Source organism: Vipera berus (assembly GCF_964194415.1).
Source record: "Vipera berus genome assembly, chromosome: 13".
Taxonomy (NCBI): domain Eukaryota; kingdom Metazoa; phylum Chordata; class Lepidosauria; order Squamata; family Viperidae; genus Vipera; species Vipera berus.
This window is the reverse complement of record NC_138216.1, coordinates 3,961,210-3,987,820: the sequence shown is the minus strand read 5'-3', so window position 1 is coordinate 3,987,820 and position 26,611 is coordinate 3,961,210. Positions and strand designations below refer to the sequence as shown.

Below are 26,611 nucleotides of genomic sequence, written 5' to 3'. Positions count from 1 at the left end.
GGGGATGGTGGATCGTGCAATGCTAGCTGTAGACGGCAAGATTTCTATGCAAGGGCTGCCTGTAACCTGAGTGTTATTTCAGGGTTTCTGCCAGAGTTTTAAAAAAAATATGAAAAAGGCTGACCTAAAGAAAGAAGCTCTCGCATTCTCTCTCTCTCTTTCTCTGTCTCTCTTCAAACTAGAACGGAGAGAGCAGAAGAATTGTTTTAGAAGAAAAAGAGGGAGAGAAAAAAATAAACATCTAGAGAAGTTTGAAGCCAACAGGGTGAAACTGACCGCAAACAGAGAGTCCTGCATCCAGACAGAGGTGGGGGGGGGGAAGACCCAAATGCAAGATGGGGCAGATCTGTTTTGGCAAGAGGACCAGTGAAAAGGATCTGAGCCTTCTGGTGCGTCAGACGTTGGAACAAGAGCCAAGAATGTCAGGCAGCTGTTAAAAAGGCAGATGCTATCATGGAAGGAATTACAAAACGAATTGCCCCTCTCTTCTCTGCCTTGCTCAGAGCCTGCTAGGAATATGATGCCTGGCCCTAGGAACTGCAGTCTGAGCAGGGGGTTGAGAAAGTGGAGAAGACCACCAAGATGGTGGGGTGAATGGAAACCAAGCCCAATGAGGAAAGACTCAAAACAAGTTGGGAGGGCTCACTTCTCGGAGACATCACTGAAGGCTGCTGGTGTCTTTGAAGAATTGTCACGTAGAGTAGACTGCGGACCTGTTCTCTAACAGAGCAAGACCGGGGCCCTGGAAGTTGGGATTTCTAGGGAGTAGACTCAAGTGAAATAAAAGGTAAAGGTAAAGGTTCCCCCACACACGTGTGCTAGTCATTTCTGACTCTAGGGGGCCGGTGCTCATCTCCGTTTCAAAGCCGAACAGCCAGCGCTTGTCCGAGGACGTCTCTGTGGTCATGTGGCCAGCATGACTGGACGCCAAAGGCGCACGGAACGCTGTTACCTTCCCACCGTAGTGGTCCCTGTTTTTCTACTTGCATTTTTAGGTGCTTTCGAACTGCTAGGTTGGCAGAAGCTGGGACGAGTAACAGGCGCTCACTCTGCTACGCGGCACTCGGGATTCGACCCGCCAAACTGCCGACCTTCTGATCGACAAGCTCAGCGTCCTAACCCACTGAGCCACCGCGAAATAGAAATAGAAAGAGGAGGAGGGATTTCCTAACATCAAGAGGTCTCCTGGCTATTGTGGGCCTTCTACTAGAGATCATCCAGTAGAGTCTGGAAAGCCAAATGATTTCAGTGGATCTTGCAAAGGGTTAGATGAGTTGTGTATCTGTCTCTGTAAGGGTGGGGGAGGAGGGGGAGGAGGAAGAGGAAGGGAGAGGGAGAGGAGGAAGGAGGGGGAGTACAAGGACAAGAAAGAAGGAAGAAGAGGAAGGAGGAGGGGAAGGACGAGAAAGGAGGAGGAGGAGAAAGAGGAAGGAGGAGGGGAGGAGGGGAAGGAGGAGGAGGAGGAAGGTGGAGGAAAAGATATTATTTATATTATTATTACTTACCAAAGGATCCTTAAAATACATTAATCTTCTGTCGTCCATGGTAAACCAGCGTTTTTTGAACCCTTCTGTTTGCTAAAAGGGAACAAATGGAATAGAAAACTTTTATCAACAAACCAACGATGAGTTTATATAAAATACAAGGGAGATATTTTTATTTTTATTTTGCTTCTTAATTTATGCTTTTAATTTTTTAACATTCATTTTTAACGTTAAAGATTGTCTTGTGAATTGCACATGTGGGAACTAACTAAATTATTTTTTTAAAAAAAGAAAAAAGAAAAAAAAATCAGCACTTATATTGCTTATTTGAAAATTCTTCGGGCCGTGTAAAGAGGAGGCGAAGGGTTAAGCTCACGACTTGTGGAGCCATAGTTTGCCAAAATAAGAGTTTATTAAAGAAGTCAAAATTGGCTGGGTTCCCAGGTTATAAAAAGCCTACAACTATGGCTTATTTGTGTCCGTGTAGTCAGGCAATACGCAGAGCTACAACGATACAGATTACAGGTTCAAATTCCAGCTACGATAACCAGGCAGTAATAATTATTCTTCCAGTTTATCTACTTAAAAAAAAAAGCAGAATGCAATGCTGGCCACAGACTCCAGATTCCTAAACACAGCCACATGTATATCTTTTTTAAAAAAAAAATTTACAAGTTTCTAGTAGTCCCTATGGCAAAGTTCTGGAAGTGTGTGGGTCACGCTTGCATCAATCCTGACAGCTGGGAAAATGGTTTTCATGTGTTTTCCTATTTTGAAAGAAGCAGAAATGTTGAATATTGAAATATAAGCCTAAACACCTGCCTTCCTTTGGAGTCTCTGCCACACTCTGATATTTTAATTTCCCTTGGGACACCAAGAAAGGGCGGAGGGGACGAACCGTCTTGCAAGACCAACACATAATTTAGATTGTGCTGATTGGATTAAATTATTAGCCGCGACAATGCCAATCCATAGAAACCTCTTTTTTTTCTTTTAAAAGACAGCCCCAGTTAAAACCTGATGCAAACCTTAGGCTTATTTAAATTTGTATTTAATGAATTGGTTAAACACACAGACAGAGGGCTTGATTAACACTCTCCTTGGCTCACAGTAACAAGAAAGTAATTAATTCCTTGGTTCACTTTAATTAGGAGAGAGAAAAACTGCAATGCATAGAAAAGGGACTAAATATAATAAACTATAAAGTTTGCTTTCTCTTCCAGAAGCTGATCGAAGAGCACCGAACACAGATGAAATATTCATCTGGAACTGGAGGAATCCAGGTTTAAAATCCCAATTTTTCTGCTTAATCAACCCTGCCAAAGTGGTTGTAAGGATCAAAAGAAGGGAGGAAAACCATAAAAAAATGATCCATAGTTTTTGGGAAGAAGACAATAGCTTATAATAAAAAATGCAGGCACACCAGCCCTCCCCCAGGCCTGTTATATCTCCATTCTGAATTTGGAAAGCACAATATTTATACTTGCAATCTTGGTCAAGAGTGGCGAGCGTGAGACGGTCTCCTCTCCCATCCAAAGACGTTTTTAGCCAGCCCAATTCCCAAATAGGTAGCATTTTTCACTCTGCTATTATGGGATGGTCTATTAGAAGACATTCAGCTGTCTGTTGCATCGAAATCACTTGGTCATTTAAGTCGACAGCCTCCATTTCAAGAGAAAGATCCACAAACATCCTATTTTTGGGGGGTTCACGATATATCTGAAATATGAGCTCTCTAGTGCGAGCTAAAGTCGCTAATTAAATTCCCTTTGAACATGATCAGATACCTTTTTTAAGACTTTCAGTAGATTTTCAGGGTCTCCTAGCCAAAGCGTACAAGCACAATGGAGACATTTCAACCATCTCTTTATAGCTCGCCACTCAACATGCTTGCGGAGCAGAACTGGCCGAAACATTCAGACGAAGGCCATTTAAAAAAAAACCCTCTCAAATGTAATCCAGACCATCACGATTCATGCACAGCATACTAAAGAAGATCAGGATTTATACGTCGCTTTTGTTTTCCTGGCCAACAGCGGGAATCCTAAATTGTAAAATTGCATTTGACCGAAAGGTTAGATTTGGCTTACTTTTGGCCCAGTTTTCTCCATGTAACCTTCCTTCAGATAATTCCTCGAAAGCTTTGGCACCAGCTAGAACATTCAAATGATAGAAGAGAAAGGAGATCAGAACATAGAAACACTAGCATCCATGCAGAAATGAAGCAGCAGTGAGAAGAGAATCACATAAGCCCCACCCCACCCCACCCCAAATCCATCAATTTTTGCAGCAAGAGGATAAAAGAAGGAAAACTTGATTGTTGAGTGCCTATTTCGGTCAGTATTTCTCAGTCTTAGGAACTTTGAAATGTGTGGTTACTTCAACTCCCAGAATTCTCAGCAGCATTGGCCTGGCCTTTCTTGGGAATTCTGGGATTTGGAAGCCCACCTAACTGGAAGTTGCCAAGTTCGAGAAACACTGGTATCAACAATTCCAGAGAAGAGCAAGAAGAAAGGATGAATGCTGAGCTCACATCAGTGTCGCTGGCTCCAGGGAACGCCACTTGCAAGTAATGGAATCGGGCTGCGCGGATGGCGTTGAACCAGTCCACCATTTCCTAAAGAGCAAGAAAGATAGTTGTGTAAATAAATGTGTAAAAATGCACACTTCAGAGGCATTTCTCTCTGGAGCTGTTTGGGATGGGCTTTTAAATGCAGATTACTAGATGCAGATTACTAAATGCAGATTATAAGGTAAAGGTAAAGGTTCCCCCGCACATGCGTGCTAGTCGTTTCCGACTCTAGGGGCCGGTGCTCATCTCCATTTCAAAGCCGAAGAGCCAGCGCTTGTCCGAGGACGTCTCCGTGGTGATGTGGCCAGCAGGACCAGACGCCAAAGGCGCATGGAACGCTGTTACCTTCCCACCGTAGTGGTCCCTATTTTTCTACTTGCATTTTTACGTGCTTTCGAACTGCTAGGTTGGCAGAAGCTGGGACGAGTAACAGGCGCTCACTCTGCTACGCGGCACTCGGGATTCGACCCACCAAACTGCCGACCTTCTGATCGACAAGCTCAGCGTCCTAACCCACTGAGCCACCACATCCCATAAATGCAGATTACTAGATCTAATTTCCCCATGCTGCATCAGAGCCTCTACTTTCAATATGATTCCGTACAGGTTCGTTTCATTCATTCAGTGGCCATTTGTCTGCATTCCCTTTGTTAAACGGGGTTTATTTTTTATTTACCTAAAACATGTCTGTAGCTGCTCATCTTCTCACCAAGTTTGGGCAGCTCAATTTACAAATCGCAGCCACTGGTCACCAAAGAATTGTTGCTGGTTTTAGATCTAGATTTTTCTAATCTCTAATTTTCATCCACTCTCTAACTGCAGGGTTTCTGCCAGCCATCTCATGCTGTGTTGTTTTTTTTAAAAAAAAGATATGGTAGAAATAATAGTGTGTTTCAAATTAATTTCAAGAGTTTCAGGAAGGGGAAGCATCTTACCCTGTGATAAGATAGGTAGCCAATAAATTGGATAGATGGATGGATGGATGGATGGATGGATGGATGGATGATAGATAGATAGATAGATAGATAGATAGATAGATAGATAGATAGATAGATAGATAGATAATAAACAAATAGATGATTGACAGAGAGAGATACTGGAAGATACATGATAGATAGATGATATAAATAGACAGACAGACAGACAAATGATATATAGAGATATAAATACAGACAGAGAGATGATAGATGATATAGACAGATAGATCAGAAGGCAAAGTGAAGGACAACACTGGGTGGACAATTGTCTTCTTGGCCATTATCTGGAGTCACCCCTGGTGTCACCACAAGTCGGAAGGGATGCACAAAGACACGCATGCACACACACCCCTGCTGCTCTTTTCGGCAGCACGCAAACCAACTCTGGAAGCTGCTTCCTTCCTTACTTCAGGGCCCCCACCTTGCCATCTTCATGGTAGACAAAGATGTTCCTTGTGCTGTTGTCTTTCAGGTAGGTGATCTGCAGCCCGTGAGGGTTTCCGATTTTCTCGGGCTGGAAAGTGGCGTTGAGATGCTCAATTTTCATAATCGCTTTGGGTTCTTTGGCCTGACGAGGAAAACCACAAACAACACATAACCCGCAACTGCAAGGTTTGAGGGCTTTACTATATCTGTGACATAACCTGGCACACAGGTACCCACCCCAGACGAAATTGGGCAAACTAATTTTGTGATCCATCAGGAATTAACATAAGGTCGGGATTTAAAACTGAAGCCTCCAACCTTGGCAGCTTTAAGACCTGTGGACTTCAACTCCCAGAATCCCACCACACATTCAGTAAAACCCAGAAGAAATATGGGAGATCGGTGGACAGATCTCCCAGACAGATTAAGCTGCTTCTGTTTTTAATTGCAATTGACCTCAGCAATGTCTTTTAAACTTTCCAAGAAAAGGATCGTTTAAAAAGAAATTTCAGTTGGAGCATTATGAATTCTCTCTTCCTCAGACATAATGCTTTTTTGATTCCAAACATGCATAAACACCTGTTTGCTCTTGAGTTGTGGCTCCAGATCTCCAGATGGTCCAGAAGCAACCATGAAGTCACAATCCTAGTTTCTTTGCCAACCAAGGGAAGGAGTTGAGTCGTATCTATTAAGAGATGACCCAGCAGTTGTCCTTTTTTTAAATGTTAGGAGCTATCAGGACCTTGGACAGCACCAGCCATGATGCTAGCTGGGGAATTCTGGGAGTTGAAGTCCACATATCTAGTTACCGAGTTTGAGAAACACTGAAGCAGACCTTTCCTTATAGATGGCCTTCTGGCGGAGATGTTCCAGTGTGGTGTTTTTTGAACTCTAAAATGGGTAGACCTCAACTCCCAGAATTCCTCAGCCAGCATGCTAGGAACTGAAGTCTACACATCTTAAAGCTGCCAAATTTGATAAACTCTGCTTTGGTGGATCCTTTGAACAACTTCTCTTTCACTCAGGGTCCAGCAAAGTTCTTTCATTCAAAGGAGGACCTGGCCATTCCTTCATCTGTATTAGACATTGACCATAGGTCACCTTTTGGCTCAATTCACTTGGCGTGCTAATCATAAAGCCGATTTAATACGGTACAGCAAAAGACAGTGTTTGCATGTATACGATGGGCTGAGTCCCACAAAATCCACCAAGTTTTAGAAGATGAATGATGACCTGGTTCACACCACGTAGTACCATAACAATTGAGTTCCCGCCACAAACAAGGCTTACCATTAACCCAACCTCCTTCAGCCTAACCCAACATGGTGGGAACGCCAGTCTCCCAGAAATACAATCCTGACAGAAAACTAATATTCTCCTCCTGTCTGAAACGGCTGTCCTCTCCCACGGAGTGTGCAACTTGGGAAGGAAGCATGGAGTGCCAAAATTGATCTGGGATATAGTAACCCAATTTTAGGGAGTGGGGGTGGTTCGAGCGATTGACGCTCTGTGTGGTTGGTTTTCTTCTGGACTAAATTTAGCCTCCTTGGAGTTAGCTGGTAGGATCTGTTGATCTTTTTGTGGGCGTTCCCTCAAGAGACAAACCCCTGATCCACTAACTAACTCACTCCGAAGTTAGTCCAGGGCCTTGTAAGAACTTAGAAGCAGAGCCTTATTCTCATGTCCTCCCAGAATATAGTGTGTACCATGTAATTAATGAAAATCTACAACTGAGAGACTGGGCAGATTCTCCTAAATTTTCCTTGCAAGGCCCATTTTTCCAAAGAGGGCCAACTCCACCCTCAACCACTTCCATCCCTCTTACGTCATTTCTGTTGTAATACTTCAAGGCTCCTTCTCGTTCTGAAAGGACAAACTTTCTGCTTAGAAACTGCCCGTTGTCGCGTCCTCTTTTCCACAGATATCCTTCCCGATAGCCTAGGGAGAAACGGCCAGAAAAAGCAAGGATTCCTACTGAAAGCAAACGGCTATTTTGTGAAAAAGATGAAGCCTAGATTGTTCCTTGGCGACGGATTATCCAGGATCTCCTTGTGGAGATGAAAGGTCCCAACTTGTCTTTTAGTACGGCAAGACTCTTTCTGTTGGCAAGGATAAAAGAAACCGCTCAGAAAGAACTGGAAGTGTCGTTCCTGGGTATCTGTTCATCTAACACAGAAATAGCTGAACGAGACCTCGGGACCTCTCTTTAAAATTGAGCAATTTTGATACTCCTGCAAAATCCACTTGGAATGGGACATGTTCATCTCCTTGCAAAGAAACTTATACTGTATGGCCTTCTTTGACATTCCATAATACAATAATAATAGTAACACCATCAAACATCCACATCTGCCTATCCCAGGTCCTTGGTAAAGACTTGATAAGTAGACAAAAATGCCAAATCCAAATGGCTGACTGTGCGATGATGATGATGATAATGATTATTATTATTATTATTATTATTATTATTATTATTATTATTATTATTATTATTATTATTATTATTATTTATTATTATTATTAATAATAATAATAATAACAATAATAATAAATTAATAAAATTTTGGAAGGGACCTTGGAGGTCATCTAGTTTGGGGTTAGGCTGGCTTTCAGTAATTAACTTTACAGCATCCCTTCAGTGGCTCCAGAATTTGAGGGTGCAGGGACACACAGCTTCAAATCTCTGCTTTTAATCTTTTGAGCATTTGAGGGATTCTGATAGGCAAAGAGTTTCCTTAAGCCCTAGAGACACATAAAAGCGCCTTCTAACAGAGTAACAGAATTGGAAGGGACCTTGGAGGTCATCTAGTCCAGTCCCCTGCTCTAGCAGGAAACCCTATACCATTTCAGACAAATGGCTGTCCAGTCTCTTCTTAAAAACTTCCAGAGTTGGAGCATCCACATCTTCTGGAGGCAGGTTGTCCCACTGGTTAATTGTTCTAACTGTCAGGAAGTTTCTCCTTAATTCCAGGTTGCTTCTCTCTTTGGTTAGTTTCCAAAGAGAGAAGCAACCTAGGACTAAGGAGAAATTTTCCTTTTACTTGGGAAAAGATCCCACCTTGTCAAAAAAATAATAATACCTGAAGTGGCCACAATTCCTGGAAACCTCAACTTTTTCTGGTCCTTGATTTGACCTGAGAAATAAACCCAGCCTGGGAGATCGATGTTCATGTTTTAAGATGCCCTCAAGCTTGTCCCTTGTTTCTGCTCGGTTCCAATTCAACCTGCCCTTGAGTCTAATATTGGTGAGAAATATTTCTGAGTCTTTTCTTTTCTTTTTTTAATCACAGACACCATTTCTTCACAGCTTCCTTCCTATCTCCAGTGGACACTCCCTAATATGTGTTTAGTGTCCTTCAGAACAGCAGCCCCCAACCTTTGGGGCACCAGGGACCGGTTCCGTGGAGAGAGGTGTGGTGGTTTCACGTGCCGCCTACATCCCGCGGATGGGGCTTCCCTTGTCTGTCTGGACCGGTTTCTGGCATGACATGGACCAGTGCCGGGCCCCAGATGAGGGGTTGGGGACCCTTTCTTTAAAAGGAATGGCAGATGGATCTGCTTCTGGAGTCCTCGGTGCAAGCGAGAAGGAAAACGAGAGTTTGTACGTTCCGTCTTGAGACACGGCGGAGTGAGAAATGTCAAAGTTCTCACGAGGACACCGTGAAAGCTGCTGTGTGCTGCTCCCCCCAAAAAACGCCTCCTTACCCAGCTTTGCAACCGCCACGTTCCCAGCTGTACCGCTTCCACCACACCCCCACTGTTTTAGTAACAACAATGCTATTGTTGAGCTCTGCGTAGAATGGAGGATTGATGGGGCAGGCATGAAAGAGACTTATTTTATGCCTTTTCCTTGGAGTCAAAATGAAAAGAGGCCCTTGTGTAGTTTTTGTGTGTCCCGTAATGAGCACTAAACATCTTCTTTTAAGCGTCCACACCTCAGCCCGGATCTAATTTAAGCGGTTCCATCAGTACCGCGATGTCCATGCCAGCCTCTGGGGAGAAGCCACAACTCACTGCTGGAATATACCTTCCACCTTCAGAAAGCATTAATTTGAAGTCGCCGGTGTCTCCGAATCCTGGAAACTCAATTTCTTCCCTTCAAATGCTAGGGATCTTCTCGCTTTTCAGATATTCTGGGACTCCAGTTCCCATTGTCGCCACCCCACCTGACACAACCCATGATTTATGCTAACAGGAGATATATAATCTCTAGAACAGATGATTACCAATTTCTCACCCTTGAGTTAGAAGAATTCAGGAAAGTCCTCCTGGCCAAAATCTCCGGGAGGACCACCTACGCAAACCTGGCTTCTTCAAAAGCCATAAACCCTGGTCTGTTGATCATGACTTGTTTTGGGTGCACCAAGTCATCCTCAAAGGCAGGGACAGGAAGGAGAAAACAAACAGCCCACAGATGGTTCAGTGATTATGAAGCCATAGCGTTTAGCTTGGTGTGTCACGCCGTTTACGTCTCCCCTCATTCATCATATTATGACTTCTGCTGCTTTGGCTGATCTCTAGCTAACATTTTCCCCTCCCCCCCCCCCTCTCTCTCTCTCTCTCTCTCTCTCTCTCTCTCTCTCTCTCTCTCTCTCCCTCCCTCCCTCCCTCCCTCCCTCCTGCAAGATTTTCTTGCTTTTCCTTGTAAGGAAGGGGTGCCAGCGTTTCTCCGTTTCTGCACACGGTGCCAAGGGATTGGGAAGCAAAGAGCTTCCCTGCTGGAGCTGCAAATCAAAAGCAGGCTGGCTGCGCTAATAGGAATTCCAACACTGGAAGTGTTTAAGAAGAGACTGGACAACCACTTGTCTGAAATGGTATAGGGTTTCTTGCCCTGAGCTGGGGTTTGGACTAGATGACCTCCAAGGCCCCTTCCAACTCTGTTATTCTGTTAAGGTCTGCCCCCAAAGCAAAATTTCAGCCCATTGAAATTCTGGTTGATATGCATCGCAGGAGGAAAAGTCAGAAAAGATCAGCTCGCGAAAGCTTATTGCCTTGTAATAAAATTTATTAGCCTTCAAAAAAAACCAAAAACCCAAAAAAACTTCCCGGTGCTTTTTGTTAATAAAGTGTCATGCTCACACAAAACCAGTATTTCTCAGGCATCAGAAGACCTTGCGTTTTATCTCAACGGGGTTTGTATTGGCATTTCCCAAAAGGAGCCACGGTGTTACTTCTTCGTATTTCTTTGTATCTTGCCTTTATTATTTTCATGAAGAACTCAAGGCGGTGATCATATCCAACACACCTATTTTCCCCACAACAACAACAATCTTGTTGGGCTGAGAGAGAGGGACTGGCTCAAAGTCACCCAGCGGCTTTCATATCTAAGGTCGGACTAGAATTCCCAGTCTCCTGGTGATTGGCCCAAAGTCACCCCAGCCGCCTTTCATGGCTAAGGCAGGACTAGAACTCACCGTCTCCTGGTGATTGGCCCAAAGTCACCCAGCTGGCTTTCATGGCTAAGGTGGGACTAGAACTCACCGTCTTCTGGTGATTGGCCCAAAGTCACCCAGCTGGCTTTCATGGCTAAGGCGGGACTAGAATTCCCAGTCTCCTGGTGATTGGCCCAAAGTCACCCAGCTGGCTTTCAGGGCTAAGGTGGGACTAGAACTCACTGTCTCCTGGTGATTGGCCCAAAGTCACCCAGCTGGCTTTCATGGCTAAGGCGGAACTAGAATTGCCAGTCTCCTGGTGATTGGCCCAAAGTCACCCAGCTGGCTTTCATGGCTAAGGCAGGACTAGAACTCACAGTCTCCTGCTTCCTAGTCTGGTGCCTGAACCAATAGACCAAATTGGTTCTCTTAACTTTTAAGTCTGACTTAAGTTCATGTTAGGCATTCCCACCACGCCTGTAATTTATTCCCACCATACACCCAGGCCAATCTCTTAAACATTCACAGGTAGAATGAAACAAGCAAAGAAACAATCAGTTTCAGAATGAGTGCATGTCTTTACTAATTTTAGGACAGCCCTGAGCTTAAGCCAATTGTGGCTTGCTTCTGAACACGTATTGCACATCCTTTTTGGTCGGCTAAAAATAAATCAGATTGCTCAGGCCTCTTTAGAAAGCATGAAAGGTGTACTGACTTTAGCCCTTCTTTATTTTTATTTTTTTAGGAAATCGCTGTATACACACCTGTATGGCAAAAGCGCCAGACCTGTGGAACCGCTTGCCGGTTGAGCTCCGGATGGCCCCCCGACCTTCGCTCCTTCCGGCGCGATTTAAAAACTTATTTATTTGAACAATCTGGCCTGGTCTGATGGGTTTGGGGTTGGATTTAGTTTTAACACACTTTTATTATTGTATTATATTGGGCATAATTATTTAATTCTTTTTAACTCTTTTTTAACTTTTGTATTTACATTTTGATATTTATTGCCCTGTACACCGCCCTGAGTCCTTCGGGAGAAGGGCAGTATAAAAATTTAATAAATAAATAAATAAATAAAAGCATCCAGAACTAACACAGCTGGAATACAAGCCAGACCGCAAAATTAGCAGGTTGAGAAACACTGATTTAACCAATTAAGTATGAATAAAGTGACATGTAAAATCGGGGTTTGATGTAATCCTTGCTCACAAGAATCAGTTTCTCAGTTTTGGACCAAACACAGAACTATAGTTAAAAGTGGAAGCAAATATGCCGAAAGTTCCCCCCCCGCCCCCCCCAGGCTTAAGTCAATAAGAACTTTGAACAGTAAACATTTGCATTTATACTAACAAAAAAACTTTCTCCATTACCTGCAGAGTAAGGCTCTTGTTTCTCAGTGTAAATGAATTCTTCCCTTTCGTATTTAGCCCTGATCCACTGCTCTCGTAACAGTCTGATTAAAAAGACAAAAAGAAAATCTGAAAAAAGGATTTATTGAAAAAGCACTGCGATGATTAATTTTTCATACCAGGCAATATCCTCCAGCAACGCAACTGCGCTCACAGTTTTGATCATGTGATCCATTTAGAAAATTGTCAACTCTTCCAAGGGGAAAAAATATCTTTCCCATGCTGGAGGATTAGAAGTCCTGGAGATGTTGTTTGTTTGTTGTTTTTTTCCCCAGGAAGACCAAGGATGGAGAAAGAATCAAAACAATTTGTTTGTCTCAAAGGGGAAAAAACACCTTTGGAACATCAACATAAATTGAGCCTTGGTGGAGCAGTGGGCTAATGCCTCCTTAAGTAACACCAGCTGCCTGCCATGAGTGCAGGTTCGAGTCCCACCAGGCTCAAGGTTGACTCAGCCTTCCATCCTTCCGAGGTAGGTAAAATGAGGACCCAGATTGTTGGGGGCAATAAGCTGACTTTGTAATAATGCCGCTTGGGGTGTGTGTGAAAGCCCTAATAAGCAGGCATATACATAGAATGAAGGCTACTGCTAAGCTTGTAAGCCGCCCTGAGTCTTCGGAGAAGGGCGGGATATAAATGGAAATAAAATAAAATAAAAATAAATAAAATAAATCCGTGACTGGATGAGTGACAATCTCCATGGACAAAAGAAAGCGAACATGAGACACGAATTGGGGCTCGGAAGAGAGAATTGCAAGCCAGGCGTCAATGCGCGTCAGAGCAATCAATGTGGGGGACCCTGGCAAATGTTAGAAAACAGGGAAGAAAAGCAAAAGGGTTCAAAAAAATACTGCAAAAGAAGAAAGAATCTCGAGATTGATTTATTTATTTCATTCTTTTCGCATCTCATGGATCGCCTAATGTAGCATTACAAACTTTAATCAACGTGCGATCAATTCCATAATTCACGTACTTAAAACACGTGTTGTTGTTTTTTTTCTTTTTCTACCAAATAGTTTAACCCCTGGAAGGGCTTTTTTTTTCATGATGACAAATAATGCAATAGGTTACCTAAAATGAAACAAAAAAAGCCTTTTTTTTTTCATCCATAACATCCAAGACCCGAGAAAGTAATCCAGTTGAAATGTTATGCAAGCCGCGGACGATGACTTTTTCAAGAGTTTCCAATCCATCCAGTTTCACGGCAGGTTTTTTTTTTTTAAAAAAATCAATCAATCAATCAATCAATCAAAAGCAGCCAAAAGCAGCCTTCGGGATGAAGATTATAGTCCCTCTGCACGCATGGAAAATATTTCTTCCCCAAAATGATTAAGCGAAAGGTGGAATACTTACAGGCAGTCCAAAAAAGTTGGCTTATAATAAAAGGGTGGGATTTTTGATTCGTATTTAGCTCTGGAGACGGTGTTCCCCGTAGAAGCCATGAACTGCAAATAAACAGATTTAAAAAAACAAAACAAAAAAAAAAGTCCATGATTAATTCATTCAGTTGAGCAAAAGCAATCTAGACAGTATTTCCCTTCCGATTATAGACCTATCCGACGATCTGTTTAGCTTCAGCATACAAAGCTAGTTCTCAACTTACGAGAATTGCTATGGCCTTCCTTGCCACATTTGTTGAACAAACCGCTGCAGTCATTAAGTGATTTACGTCGTCCTTAAGCGAATCCGGCTTGCCCTGTTGACTTGGATTGTCAGAAGCACTGCAACCCTCCTAAATACAAGCCGGTTGCCAAGTGCCAGAAATGGAATTGTGTGATTGTGGGGGACGCTGTTACAGTTGAGAGAGGCCTAGCTGCGAATCACCGTTTTCAATGCAGTTGCATCCAGATCTGCCCTCGCTAAACAAATGGTTATAAGTCGAGAAACTAACTTTAGTTAGGATCCCAAAGTGCTTTCTCACAAGGCAACTGGCCTTTTTCTTTTTTTTAAGAATAAGAAGAATAAGAATAGAATAGAGCTGGAAGGGACCCTGGAGGTCTTCTAGTCCAGCCCCCTGCTCAAGCAGGAGAACCTACACCAGGGGTCTTCAAACTCGGCCCTTTTATGACCCATGGACTTCAACTCCCAGAATTCCTCAGCCAGCATGCCTGGCTGAGAAATTCTGGGAGTTGAAGTCCATGAGTCATAAAAGGGCCAAGTTTGAAGACCCATGACCTACACCATCTCGGACAGGTGAATGTCCAGTCTCTTCTTAAAAACCTACAGTGATGGAGCGCCCACGATTTCTGGTGGCAGGCTGTTCCACTGGTGAATTGTCCTCACTGTCAGGAAGTTTCTCTTTAATTCCAGGTTGCTTCTGTCCTTGATCAGTTTCCCACCATTGTTTCTCATCCTGCCCTCTGGTGCCTTGGAGAATAGTTTGACACCCACCCACCCTCTTCTTTGTGGCAGCCCCTCAGATACTGGAACACTGCTATCATGTCTCTCCTATTTCTTCTTTTCTTTGAAGACCTTTCGCTTCTCATCCAAGAAGCTTCTTCAGTTCTGACTGGATGGTGGGGAATCCAGTCAGAGTTGAAGAAGCTTTTTCAGCTGATGAGAAGCGAAACGTCTTCAAAGAAAAACAAAGTCCAGTTGCCTTGAAAAAGCACCTTTGGGACAACTCTGGCCTAGAGGACTGAGCATCTCTTACAGACCTATAGTTGGGATCACAGACAGGACCGCGGATGGTGTCTCTCACCCCATAACATTTTGCTGCAGATCCCTTCCAACCGGCGGATCACCCCATTGCGATTTAACTTCGCTTGCTTCTAAAAGAACCGATTACCTCAATTTGCGCCGAGTCCCATTCATCCATCCGGACGGATTTCACCTTGCTGATCTGGGGGATGTTACGATGGATCCCTGAACAATTTAAGCAAATGAACACCCCCAAAGTGTGAGACGCCCAGTCTGGATCTGCGGAGACAAACAAACATTGGGAGAAGAAACAAGCATTGCAGTGTAAGCCAGGGTGGGGGGGGGGAGAAAAAAGAAAGAAAATCGGCGCTAAGAGGAAGGAAACTTGGTGATGATGTTAAGGCAGCTTTATAAGCATCCTGTAATACATGATATCATTGCTAAGCTGTCACTCAAGATGGTTCTCAGATAGTAATCAGTCATTTTGATGAGTGGTTCCAGCCATCCTGGTTTGTTATTGCTGTTATCGACACATCCAACAAAGACAAGTAGCCCTTGACTTACAGCTGTTCATTTAGTGACTGTTCAAAGTTATAACGGCCCTGAAAAAAGTGACTTTTTTCGGCACTGAAGACCTTTGCAGCCTCCCCACGGTCATTTGATCAAAATTCAGAGGCTTGGCAACTGACTCGTACTTACAACGGTTGCAGCATCCTGGAATCTCCTTTTGCGGCCTTCTGGCCAGCAAAGTCAATGGGGAATCCCGATCCACTTAACAACGGTGTTGCTAACTTCTCAACTGCAAGGGATTTTCTTTACGGCGTTGACAACAAAGGTCACAAAATGGGGGGGGAAATGTCTCACTTAACCACTGAAATTTTGGGTCGTAAATGGAGGACTACCTGTATCACACTTTAGAAATGAGGTTTGGAGACTAGGAATCATGTTATTATTATAAGAGATAGGAGGTTCCCGGGAAGTGGCAGCTGTGGGAAATGAGATACAGGTAGATACGGTCCTTGTTTAGTGACTGCTTCACAACTGCTGCATGAGTTGTGATGGGGGTCTCCCGATACTCCCATGTAACGCCTCTTCACCGCGAGCTGCATTGGCTTCCGGTTGCCCTCTGGGTGAGATTCAAGGTGCTGGTGATGACCTATAAAGCCCTAAATGGCATGGGTCCGGATTATTTTAGGGAGCACCTGCTGCCAGCATCCACTTCCCATCGTCCTGTGTGCTCCCACAGGGAGGGCCTCCTCAGGGTCCCGCCGGTCAGGGAGTGCCGGCGGGTGATCCCCAGGGGGAAAGCCTTCTCGGTGGACGCGCCTGCCCTATGGAATCAACAGCCTGTGGGACTCCGGATCACCCCCGACCTTCGCTCATTTCGCCGGGACCTAAAAACCTGGCTATTTGAGTTAGCCGGCCTGGACTGAGGGATTTTAAGGTTTTAAATTTTAAATTTTAAACTCTTTTGGGGCTATTAATTTTATTTTATTTTAATTTGTACATAGCACTGTTTTAATTTGCCCTGCAAACCGCCCTGAGTCCCTCGGGAAAAGGGCGGTATATAAATCTAAATAAATAAATAAAATAAATAAATTTAGGGACCACTTGCAAGTACGACAGTGATGAAAAAGTCCTTTGCAACCAAACTGCACACTTCTAACCTTTGCGGGCCTGGAAAAGCCAAGGAAAGCTGAAATCAGATCATAAGCACTGTCAAATTTTTGCTTAGCGACTGCTTTGCTTAACAACTGAATTGCCAGCCCCAGTTGGGGGACGCTAAACGAGGCCGCTTCACACGCTGCAAAAACTGAACAGCAGAAGGATGGGGGGGGGACACAAACATGAAGTGCCAAGTTCAGTAACCAAGGGTTTTCTTCGGTCCTCCCTTACATTTCCTGGGAAAGCTAGGATAAAACCCAGGACCATTTTTTTTTGCATGCCAAAAATATACCAGGTTCCCAAGCTGCACTTCCCTGAAATTAAGGCATGATTCTAGACCTCATGATTCTGTGCAAAGACAGAAAAGAGGCATATATGATTTGGCATTTCGGAAAGAGACTTCCTTGGCAGTTTTACTACGAAGCCGAGCAGAAAGGTGGGGGCAGCAGAGTAGCACTTTAACTCTCCATCGTCAAAATATTAATAAAATAACTACTAACTAGTTACACATCATATAGATCCACCACTTATTCAAATGCTAAATGAAACTTTTTAGTCCCATATTTATTCTGAATATATTCAATCCCTACAGGCTGCATTGGGGGTTGAATTTTTTCCCCCCCAAAAAAGGGGGGGGAGAGAAAGAGAATTCAGAACCAGCTCCCAAACTAATACCCAACCCACTTTATCTAGGGGTGGGGTGGGAAAAACACCTAGCCACCCCAAAAAGCCCAATGCCACCAGCTCTTTGCAAGAAGCAGGTGATGCACCCAGCCCCATCACCTCCATTTAAGGGGACTCCAAAGTGGGGGGCAGCATTCAACCCCCCCAAGACCTCTCCCACCGGGCTGTGCAGAGGCAAGGCTGATATCCTCACCCCACGCAGAGCAAGCCAAATAGACCCAGTTTACCCAATTTAGGGCTGGTCAAACCTCCTCTTCTTCTCCTCCCCCCTCCCCTCGGCAGGGATCTCTGCCCCCCCCCCCCGCAAAAAAACAAACAAAAACCCTCCACTTTTCCTCCGGGTGCCCAGCATTTTATTTAATCTTTTTAAATTTGTTTTAACGTTTGTATTGACTTTCTTTTCAATGCCCTGTAAACCGCCCTGAGTCCTTCGGGAAAGGGCGGTATCTCAATCTGAATAAAATAAAAAAATAAAAATAAATAAAATAAGCCGGCATCTCCGCGGCTGATCTGCACTGCAGTTGGCAGCCGGCAAGCCTCTGGTTCGGCATGGCAGGGCGATGACATCAGCATTTGCAACGTCAGTCGGAGAAAATTGGGGGGGGGGAGAGAGGCAGAAGGGGGGGGGGCAGAGAGAGAAAATGGGGAGAGGTCCCCGAATGGGGAGGAGGGAAAGGGGGGGCCAGCTCGGTTTCTCCCTCTTCCTGGCTTGGAGGGGTGGGGGGAAAGAAGGAGAAATGAACCTTCCCTTTTTTTTGGGGGGGGGGTCCCAGGATCGTCCCTGGATTTGACAGGGGAGGGGGAAGCAAGAAGGAGAAAGGGGAGGGGGGGTCTTGGAAGAGTTTCCCCTGCCCAAGTCTCCCAAGTTCCCGGGAAAGGCGCCGGGCGCCCCGACAAGCGCAAGGGGGAACCCCCCCCCCCGCCTTATTTTCTTGCCTACCTTGGCAACTTTGGCTGAGTTAGTGGCGGAGGGGAGAAACCCGGGGGGAGGGTCTCTCTTTCTCACCCCCCATACAAACACCGTTCCCTCCCCCAGGATCTAGGGAGGGGGGGTCCCTCTGCTTTTCTTGGGGGAAGGCAACCCACGCTTTTCACCCCGTCATCTCTCTCTCTCTCTTTCCTTGGGGACCCCCTTCCTTCCCATCGCCCCCCCCCCGCCGCGCCCCACGCCCGGTTCCTCTTCCCCCCCCCCTCTTCCCAGAACTGAAACTGAAGCGCTTCCCTCCCTAAAAAAAAAGCACTCCCAAACCCCTGCGCCACTGCTCGGGGGAGGGAGAGAAGACCACGCAGCCAGCCAGCCAGCCAGCCAGCCAGCCCCCCCCAGCCCCATCCATTCCACTTAGGAGAGGAGAGAGGGGAAGCAAGCGGGTTTATTTCCCCCCCCCAACTCCGCCCTTGCAGGCAAAGCGGCTCCCTGGAGGCATGCACCTGCCTGAGCCGGGGGGGGGGGGAGATGACACCCCCCCACACCCTCCCCCCAAGGACCCCCGCCCCCCTCCCTCCCCATCTCACTCACCGCTAGCCTGGCAGTCGGCGCACCCGCCGTTCCCCTGGCTTTGCAGCAATTCCAGCAGCGCCGTTTTCTTCCTTTCCTTCGCCATGGCGGGCTGGGGGTTTGGGGGGGGGAGTGTCGGGGCGGGCAGAGTCGGGGGGCGGGGGTCGAGCGCCTTGGGGGTCCTGGGGAAAGGGGGGTCCCCCAGAGATCGCCTCCCTCTCCTCCTCCGCCCTGCCCGCTTCGCCTTTTGCCCCTAGTAGTGGGTCTCCAGGGCGGCTCCCCGCCTTCTTCTGGGAGGGGGGGCTGCTTCATTCAGAAAGAGCCCCCCACCCTCCTGGAGGGGCCCCGGGGAGCCGAGGGGGGAGGAGGAGGGCCAGGTGGGGTCCCTCGGCGGCTCAGCATCCCCCGCCCGGTACCTGGGGGCTGTAAGGGGGGGGGGGCGGGTTCCGCAAGCCTCCAGCCCCGAAGCGGAGCCAGCCAGCCAAAGAGAAAATTAAACCAACTCCGAGACTCTTCCCCGCCCCCCCGCCCCCCCCCCCGCCCCGCCACTGCCCGCCCGGCGAGCATCTATTCGGAGCCCGGCTCCAGCGCGACCCCTGCTGGCCGCTGCCAAGATAGCCGGGCGCTGCCCGCTCCAGGTGAGACCGCGGCCCGCGGCCAGGTTGCCCAGGTTGCCCAGGTCGCTCGCTGGCTAGGCTCTCGCGCCTTTTCTGCCCCGTCCTGTGAGATGAACTCACGAGAGATTGATGGATCGTTAAGGTTGCTTCCAAGTAAAAGAGGCAGGATGCAGAGATGCAATCATTATGAAGCTTTATTCATCGATAGGTTATATAGAAAGAGCTATATGGCGTGGAGGCATCCATGCTTGTATGATAGAGAGAGAATGCATGCAAGAGAGAAAGAAAAGACGAACCAAGAGAGCAGCCCCTGAGCAGAGGTATTTATGGGGGGTCTCAGCCCCTCCTTACCCATAAAACACTCTCGCCAATGGGGCTGCAGGGGCCGGGGACCCCTGACCCACCAGTGGGAGCCTCTTTGCCCCCATCTGATGACCTATTTGGGGAACTGCCATGGGCTGGCACAAAAACATCTAACACGTCCCGTCTTTAAGTTGAGTCAAGCAGGGCTGGGAAAGGAGGAGCCGGCGGCCCCTTCCCCCCCCCCCCCGTAACCCAGATGAGCCAAGCAGGAGATTAAACCAGGGTCCAAGCAAGCCATGGTTTGGTGTGGCGGGCAGCCGGGCTTAAGCGATCCATCCGCTGAGGTCTTGATTGGGATCTTTTTTCTTTTTAAATGTGCAGATATTAAAGGGGTCCTGTTTCTTTAGAAAAGGACTCAGAAAGATAGATAGATAGATAGATAGATAGATAGATAGATAGATAGATAGATAGATAGATAGATAGATAGATAGATAGATAGATAGATAGATAGATAGATAGATAGATAGATAGATAGATGATAGATGGATGGATGATAGATGGATGGATGATAGATAGATAGATAGATAGATAGATAGATAGATAGATAGATAGATAGATAGATAGATAGATAGATAGATAGAGATAGATACAGATATATAGAGAGAATCCCACTCCTCACTCTCTCTCTCTCTCTCTCTCTCACACACACACACACACACACACACACACACACACACACACACACCCGCCACCCCAATTCCCAATCTTGCAACCTAAAAGGAACTGGCAGGAAAGGAAAGGGAGTGGGGAGGGAGAAGGAAAAAAGGCAAACTGGGACACAAGTTGTTAATGGAACTTGGCTCCAAGGGAGTCCACGACATTCGAGGTGGCGTTTTCTTCTCTTTTTCATTTGCCTTTCCTCAACGGAGTTTAGGACCTGTGGCGCTTGTGTTTTGACCTACATTTCATAACCCCGGGTCTGCAAGTTAGTTGACTTTTCCTGAACCATCTAACCTGACAGGCTTGTTCTGAAGATTGAAAAAAATAAAAGTTAAGAGTATGGTAATGCCTTAAAAGAATGTGATTTAAATTCTCCTCCTCCTCCTCCTCCTCCTCCTTCTCTCTTGGCAGATTCTGCAGCGTAAAAGAGTGAGTGGCCTTTTCAGTGATCCCCTTTGGAACTGGACATTGGATTTATTTGAACAAAATTGAAATCCGCCCCCTCCCGATTGGTGAGTGAGCTAATAAAATTAGCCAACCAATAAAAGAAAAGTGGTACACAGTTTTATGCAGGCAAAGCGTTTTACAGGCACAATGACGTCGTCAGCTAGCAAAGACTCTCTTAGACCTTTGCAAATTCATGCTTGGCCCGGTAAAGGGAGTTGCAGGATGGCTAAATCAATAAAAGAATTGATCTTCCCAGGTTGCAAACTTATTGGAAATCCATGAAATTGGACCAGGGAGTGGAACGATCAGGCAGAGAGAAAGAGGAAAGCTGAAATTGATCAAGGCTACAGAGACCAGCGCCAACGGCTTTTTTCCTACGAGATTCTCCCTGGCGCCCTCAGTTGCATCATTGTGTTTCTCTCTGAAGTGGCGTGGCAGCCAACACAACATGATTCAAGATGAGTTCATCCTTTTTTCCTCCCTCCCCACCACCTCTCCAAGGAGAAAATTCATCTATTACCGGTAATTTAATTAATATTAAAATTAACCCACTTTTGGTTAAGGCATCTGGCTAGTGAGCGGGAGACTGTGAGTTCTAGTTCTGCCTCTGGCAGAAAAGCTGGCTGGGTGACTTTGGGCCAATCACCAAGAGACTCTTGAGTTCTAGTCCTGCCTCAGGCACAGAAACCAACAGGGTGACTTTGGGCCAATCACCAGGAAGCTGTAAGTACTAGTCCTGCCTTAGGCATGAAAATCAGTTGTTTGACTTTGGGCCAATCACCAGGAGACGGCAAGTTCTGGTCCCGCCTTAGTCACGATAGCCAGCTGGGTGATCTTGGCCCATTCCTTTCTGTTAGCTCAACCCACCTCACAGGGTGGTTGTTGAGAAAATAGGAGGAGGGAGGGTGTATTGGATCTGTTTGCTCCCTTGAGTTATTCCTAAAAATAATAAAGGCAGAAATAGTAAAGGTAAAGGTTCCCCCGCACATGCGTGCTAGTCGTTTCCAACTCCAGGGGCCGGTGCTCATCTCCGTTTCAAAGCCAAAGAGCCAGTGCTTGTCCGAGGACGTCTCCGTGGTCATGTGGCCGGCATGACTAGACGCCAAAGGCGCACAGAACGCTGTTACCTTCCCACCGTAGTGGTCCCTATTTTTCTACTTGCATTTTTACGTGCTTTCGAACTGCTAGGTTGGCAGAAGCTGGGACGCGTAACAGGCGCTCACTCTGCTATGCGGCACTCGGGATTCGACCCGCCAAACTGCCGACCTTCTGATTGACAAGCTCAGCATCCTAACCCACTAAGCCACCGCGTCCCATGAAGGCAGAAATACAGATAGATAAATAAAATCTGGGCATTGCTCTTACAGAATGGGAAGGCAGGGCACGTAACGGGGTTCAATCAATTAGGGTTCTTCCATCTGGTGGGACCACAACCAAGATCCTTCTCGGGGGTGACCCCTCGGGGGTGACCCCTTTCTCGGAAGCATGCTTGGCCCTCACCCTGCTGCTTTTCTGACCACCTAAAAATGTGGTTTTATCAGCGGGCCTGGGAACCCCAGACGGAGATGGAGCCGACGAAGCGACTGATTTGATTTTATTCCTGCCACTGGGGGATTTGATATCATCGATTTTTAATGATGTAAGCAGCCCAGAGACACCTATTGCGAGAGTCGGGCACCCGTGTAAACTTCTTTAATAAATAGACACTAAAATGCATGAAAAGAAAGGCAGGTTCTCCACACACACACACACACACACGCACAGCCCAAAAAACACAAGACAACTTCTTATGTCTTTCAACAAACCTTACACACACACACACACACACCAATTCGGATGACACAGCCACATCTGGCTAGTTGAGGGAGGCTTTCCATTTCATCCTCGTGGCTGCGCTAGAGGAAAAAAGCAGAGGGTGGTAGAGGTTTAATCCTTTCTGGGCAAAAAAACAAAAACAAAAACCCAACCCAGATCAGATACGATGCCAAACTCTTTTTGCTTTTTTATTTGCTCCCTACTTGAGGGTTAGCAAAGAGAGACAGCTTGAGCAACTGGATATTTTTCTTCCCCTCCTTTTTGATTTGATTTGGTTGCAAGTTACACAATGACAATAAAGAGGTTCTATTCTATTCTATTCTAATTGATTGACCTAGGACAGTGTGTGTGTGAGTGTGTGTGTTAACTATTTCTCCTCATTTATTATCCAGGTTGCAGCAAAGCAGACATCCTGGCTCAAAGAGAGCCATTGTGACGCCCGGATTCTTCCCACCGTTGTGGGCGCTCTTATAGCCTCGAGCGGAATTCTCCGCATAATCTTTTAAGAAGCAGAAATGTTTATTTTCCCAGGAACAATCCGAGATGATCTGCATAGTCAGAATGCCTGGTTGGTCGGACTGAAAAGATTCTGACCCCTCTTTCCCCCTGCAGCTGCTTCTTGCGACACCTCAACTTACAACGGTCTGTTTAGTGACCATTTTTCCAGTGCCTCCGCACTGCCTTAAGTGCCTCAGCACGGGGGGAAAAAAGTGACCGATGACCATTTTTCACACTTACGACCGTTGCAGGATTCCCATGGACTTGTGATCAAAATTCAGACAGTTGGAAACTGGAAACTGACTCGTATTTATGACGGTTGCAGCGTCGTGGGATCCCCTTTTGCGACCTTCTGACAAGCAAAGTCAATGGGTTCATTTAACAACCGGGTTACTAACTTAGTAACTAAGGCGATTCACTTAACAACTGTGGCACAAAAGGTTGTAGAATGGGGCAAAATTCACTTAAGAACTGTCTTGCTTAGCAATGGAAGTTTTGTGGTCAGTTGTCTTCATAATTTGAAAACAGCCTGTATTGTGTATTTATCTCACAAAGGCTGTTTCTCCTAAAGGACCCCAAGACATGTTCCTGCGGTTTCACTCATGGAGATTTGTTCGATACAGGTTGCCCCCATTTAGTGACAATTGGGACCAGCAATGTGGTCATTAAGGGAATCCACAACTGTGCTTACGCTCTTCCTTCAGCTTTCCTCCATTTTGCTGAACCGTGAAGGTTATCAGTGGGGGGCAAGGTTGTAAATTCACTTTTTCACCCATGTCATCACTGTGAACAGCCGCTAACCAAGTCAGTCACTAAATGAGGACTGCCTGTATTCAGATACACACCCATACACGTGCTGTTGCAGCCAGAATCCAACACAGCTCATTTTTTCACGTGGGCAGAGAGAAAAAGAAGGCTAAATCTTTAATAAAAACTCAGTACAGAGTACAGAAATCTAACAGCATCATTTCTGATTATTGGCTTAAGTTTTTAACGTTTTAATATCAGTTTCAACACCGGTCCAAACATTCTATCCAAAGGCACTGCAATCTTCTTTTCTTTCTTTCTTTTTTTTTAAGGGAAAAACTATCCCCAAACTACGGAAACAGCTGGAAGACAAACCCCACCACCCTTCTTGAATGAATTCCTACCAATCTATCATTTGCTGAATTTCTGGTAACCTTTTTCAAGAATAACTTTCTCTTAAAACGGAACGCGAATGAGGCAACGTACACTATGTATGACTGCAGATTCTGGGATTAAAATGGAAGGTCAGGAGGGATATTTTTGTCCTGCCGTCTCTGGCTGGTCTTTGGGTTTCTCTTCCTTTAAGTCTTTAAATCCCAGTTTTTCCAGTGGCTCCTTGGCCATCAGTTCCCTTGAAGAAATCAAACAAAATGGAATAAATCGTTAGGCTTCAAAGCTGCGCCATTTAGCCAGGATCGTTCCCACTGCTGAATAATTTAGTCTCTCTAAAAGCAGTCATGCATACACACCCAAGGATTCTTTCGAGCGCATTTGTGTGTGTGTGTGTGTGCAATAAAATTCTAGAACATGTACAGAAGCTCTTGTACATGGTACAGGACAAGAGAATTTATCTTCCTACGAACCAACCCCAGCATTTCCTTTTAATTACTACATTTCTGCTTCTTCTGTTAGTAAAAATACAACTTAACAAGTGGCAGGCAGTGATTCACAAGAGAGCAACTAGATGGGCCAAAGAACCAAGCTTTTCTTGAAGCAATGTTGCCTTTTTATATTATTATTGTTCTTTATTAAATGTACATGCTGCTCAACTTAAAGTAACACTGGGCTGCTTCGAGCAGTAGTAGCTTTATTCACCCCCCAGAGGGGGGAAAAAAGGTGGTGGTGGTGATGAGGATGAAATTGCCTGCCTTTCTCCAGATTGCATAGATCAAAGATGTCTAAAGAGCTAATTTAGCCAATCCTGATCCTTGCAAAACCTCCATTAACCTCAGCAGTTCTCACCTCTCCATTCGGCACTCTAGATATTCTTTGGACTCCTGTCTGCACAATCCGTTCTCAAAGTGATTTGCCTGCAGACACTTCATGAATTTTTCTTTGAAAAGCGTACATTCGCCTGTAAAAAAACAAAAACAACCCCCCCCCCTTTTTGTTTGTTTCCGTTTAGAAGAAGAAGAAAAATACGCCTGGGATTAAAGAGTCCCCACAAAGAGTGGTGTATTCCAGAGACAGGATGGGACCAGTCTGCAAAAAGGGATGCAAGTTCAAGGCAAGACATCCAGACATTTCGCAAATCATGGCTTATTACAAATGTTCACCCCATACTTTGGAGAAGGGCGGGATATAAATGGAATTAAAATAAAATAAATAAATAAATACTATGTCAAGGCTCACCCTGAGAGGCGAAGCCTTCTTTTTGACAGCTCTGCTTTGCAATGCAAAGCCCACACGCCTGGTTTCCCTGCAGTGCTGGCTGGGGATAATGGGAATTGCGGTCCAATAGGCTATGGCAGGCAAACCAATGTTGAAAGTGATTTACATTTAAGTGGCTGCATCCAGTTTTGGAATGGGTTTATTCAGGGGAAAAGTCTAATTGGATTGATACGTAGGAGATTTGCAAGCTTGGTGCTTTTCTTCAGCCATCTTTAGGCTGGGAGTTATGGAATGGGTAGTCCCAATGCATCAGAAGGAAAATGCTGGGGTCTCTCAAGAGCTGGAGTTTCTGCTAGGAGGGAAGAAAGGAAAGAAAGAAAAAAAAAGAAATCTCCCTTATAGTCTAAAATAGTATTTTTCAAACTTGCCCACTTTACTGCGTATGGACTTCAACTCCCAGAATTCCACAGCCAACATGGCTGACTAGGGAAATTCTGGGAGTTGAAGACGCCAGGTCTTAACGCAACTGAAACGGAGAAACCTTATCCTAGCCTGGCGACACTCTAGATTCGCCACCTCTATGGTGGGAGTCCAGTCTCTCGCTCGCTCTGTGGAATCGCGCCGAGGAGCCGCGCATGCGCACTGCCCCTCCCTCACCGAAATGATCCAAGGGGAAGGAGCCCTTGTCCGGCGGCCTCGGCTTGAAGCTTTTCGCCCCGAAAACCATGCTGGACATGACGGAAGCGGACGAACCGACGGGCCAGGCCCGCCGCCGCTGTTACAATCGCGGTTTTCCCCCCCTCCACACACACACACACACACACACACACAACTTCCGGAAAGAGGAAGCCCCGCCCAGTTCTGGCAGCGGAGCGCCGAGCCAGGCCAGGCCGAAGGAAGGGAGAGCCGAGCGCATCGAGCGGGACGCTTAGCCCCGCCCCTTCAGAACACCCTCCCTCCCTTTCTCTCTTTTCCCCCTCACAACAACCCTGTGAGGTGGGCTGTATTATTTTTCTTGGATTTTCTATAATGCTTACATGCCTTATTTTTCTCTTTTAATCATTCTTTTTTTTAAAAAAAAAAGCACGGCCTTTATTATGAAGAGCCTGGACAGCCATTTGTCTAAAAG

The 26,611-nt window shown here is 45.8% G+C and overlaps 2 protein-coding genes across 5 annotated transcripts in view; both read right to left on the bottom strand.

Moving 5' to 3' along the window:
- Positions 1-19,135, bottom strand: part of LOC308673823 (arf-GAP with dual PH domain-containing protein 1) — a 28,569-nt gene extending 9,434 nt beyond the window's left edge. For both annotated transcript variants that reach the window (XR_014027749.1, XM_081337829.1), the window contains exons 1-9: positions 18,746-19,135; positions 15,029-15,159; positions 13,594-13,685; positions 12,202-12,284; positions 7,285-7,397; positions 5,455-5,601; positions 4,018-4,101; positions 3,575-3,637; positions 1,506-1,577 (exon numbers count right to left, since the gene is read on the bottom strand). Coding sequence is in view for 1 of the 2 variants with exons in the window: in XM_081337829.1 (XP_081193955.1) it covers positions 1,506-1,577; positions 3,575-3,637; positions 4,018-4,101; positions 5,455-5,601; positions 7,285-7,397; positions 12,202-12,284; positions 13,594-13,685; positions 15,029-15,159; positions 18,746-18,830 (870 nt within the window). In the remaining variant the exon portion in view is untranslated. The remainder of the gene's footprint in view (positions 1-1,505; positions 1,578-3,574; positions 3,638-4,017; positions 4,102-5,454; positions 5,602-7,284; positions 7,398-12,201; positions 12,285-13,593; positions 13,686-15,028; positions 15,160-18,745) is intronic.
- A 3,383-nt stretch (positions 19,136-22,518) lies between these two features.
- On the bottom strand, positions 22,519-26,329 carry COX19 (cytochrome c oxidase assembly factor COX19). 3 transcript variants are annotated; one of them, XR_014027769.1, is made up of 5 exons: positions 26,140-26,329; positions 25,114-25,225; positions 24,358-24,502; positions 23,365-23,473; positions 22,519-22,706 (listed from the first exon to the last, which is right to left on the bottom strand). XR_014027769.1 is itself a non-coding variant. In XM_081338050.1 (4 exons), the coding sequence occupies exons 1-3, from the start codon at positions 26,216-26,218 to the stop codon at positions 24,397-24,399; spliced, it is 297 nt and encodes a 98-aa protein (XP_081194176.1). In that variant the 5' UTR covers positions 26,219-26,329; the 3' UTR covers positions 22,519-22,706; positions 24,358-24,396. The 3 variants fall into 3 exon arrangements, 2 of the variants coding, with proteins under 2 accessions (XP_081194176.1, XP_081194175.1); XM_081338050.1 differs by lacking the exon at positions 23,365-23,473; XM_081338049.1 differs by lacking the exons at positions 22,519-22,706; positions 23,365-23,473 and having other exon boundaries at positions 24,024-24,502.
- Positions 26,330-26,611: the final 282 nt, after the last annotated feature.

Bases quoted from the DNA above. Each gene is read 5' to 3' on its own strand.
- COX19 (XM_081338050.1), bottom strand. From the start codon at position 26,218: ATGTCCAGCATGGTTTTCGGGGCGAAAAGCTTCAAGCCGAGGCCGCCG. The intron at 25,226-26,139 runs GTGAGGGAGGGG...GTTTTTTTACAG, and splicing joins CTTCCCCTTGGATCATTTCG to GCGAATGTACGCTTTTCAAA. The intron at 24,503-25,113 runs GTGAGAACTGCT...GATTTCTTCAAG, and splicing joins CTAGAGTGCCGAATGGAGAG to GGAACTGATGGCCAAGGAGC.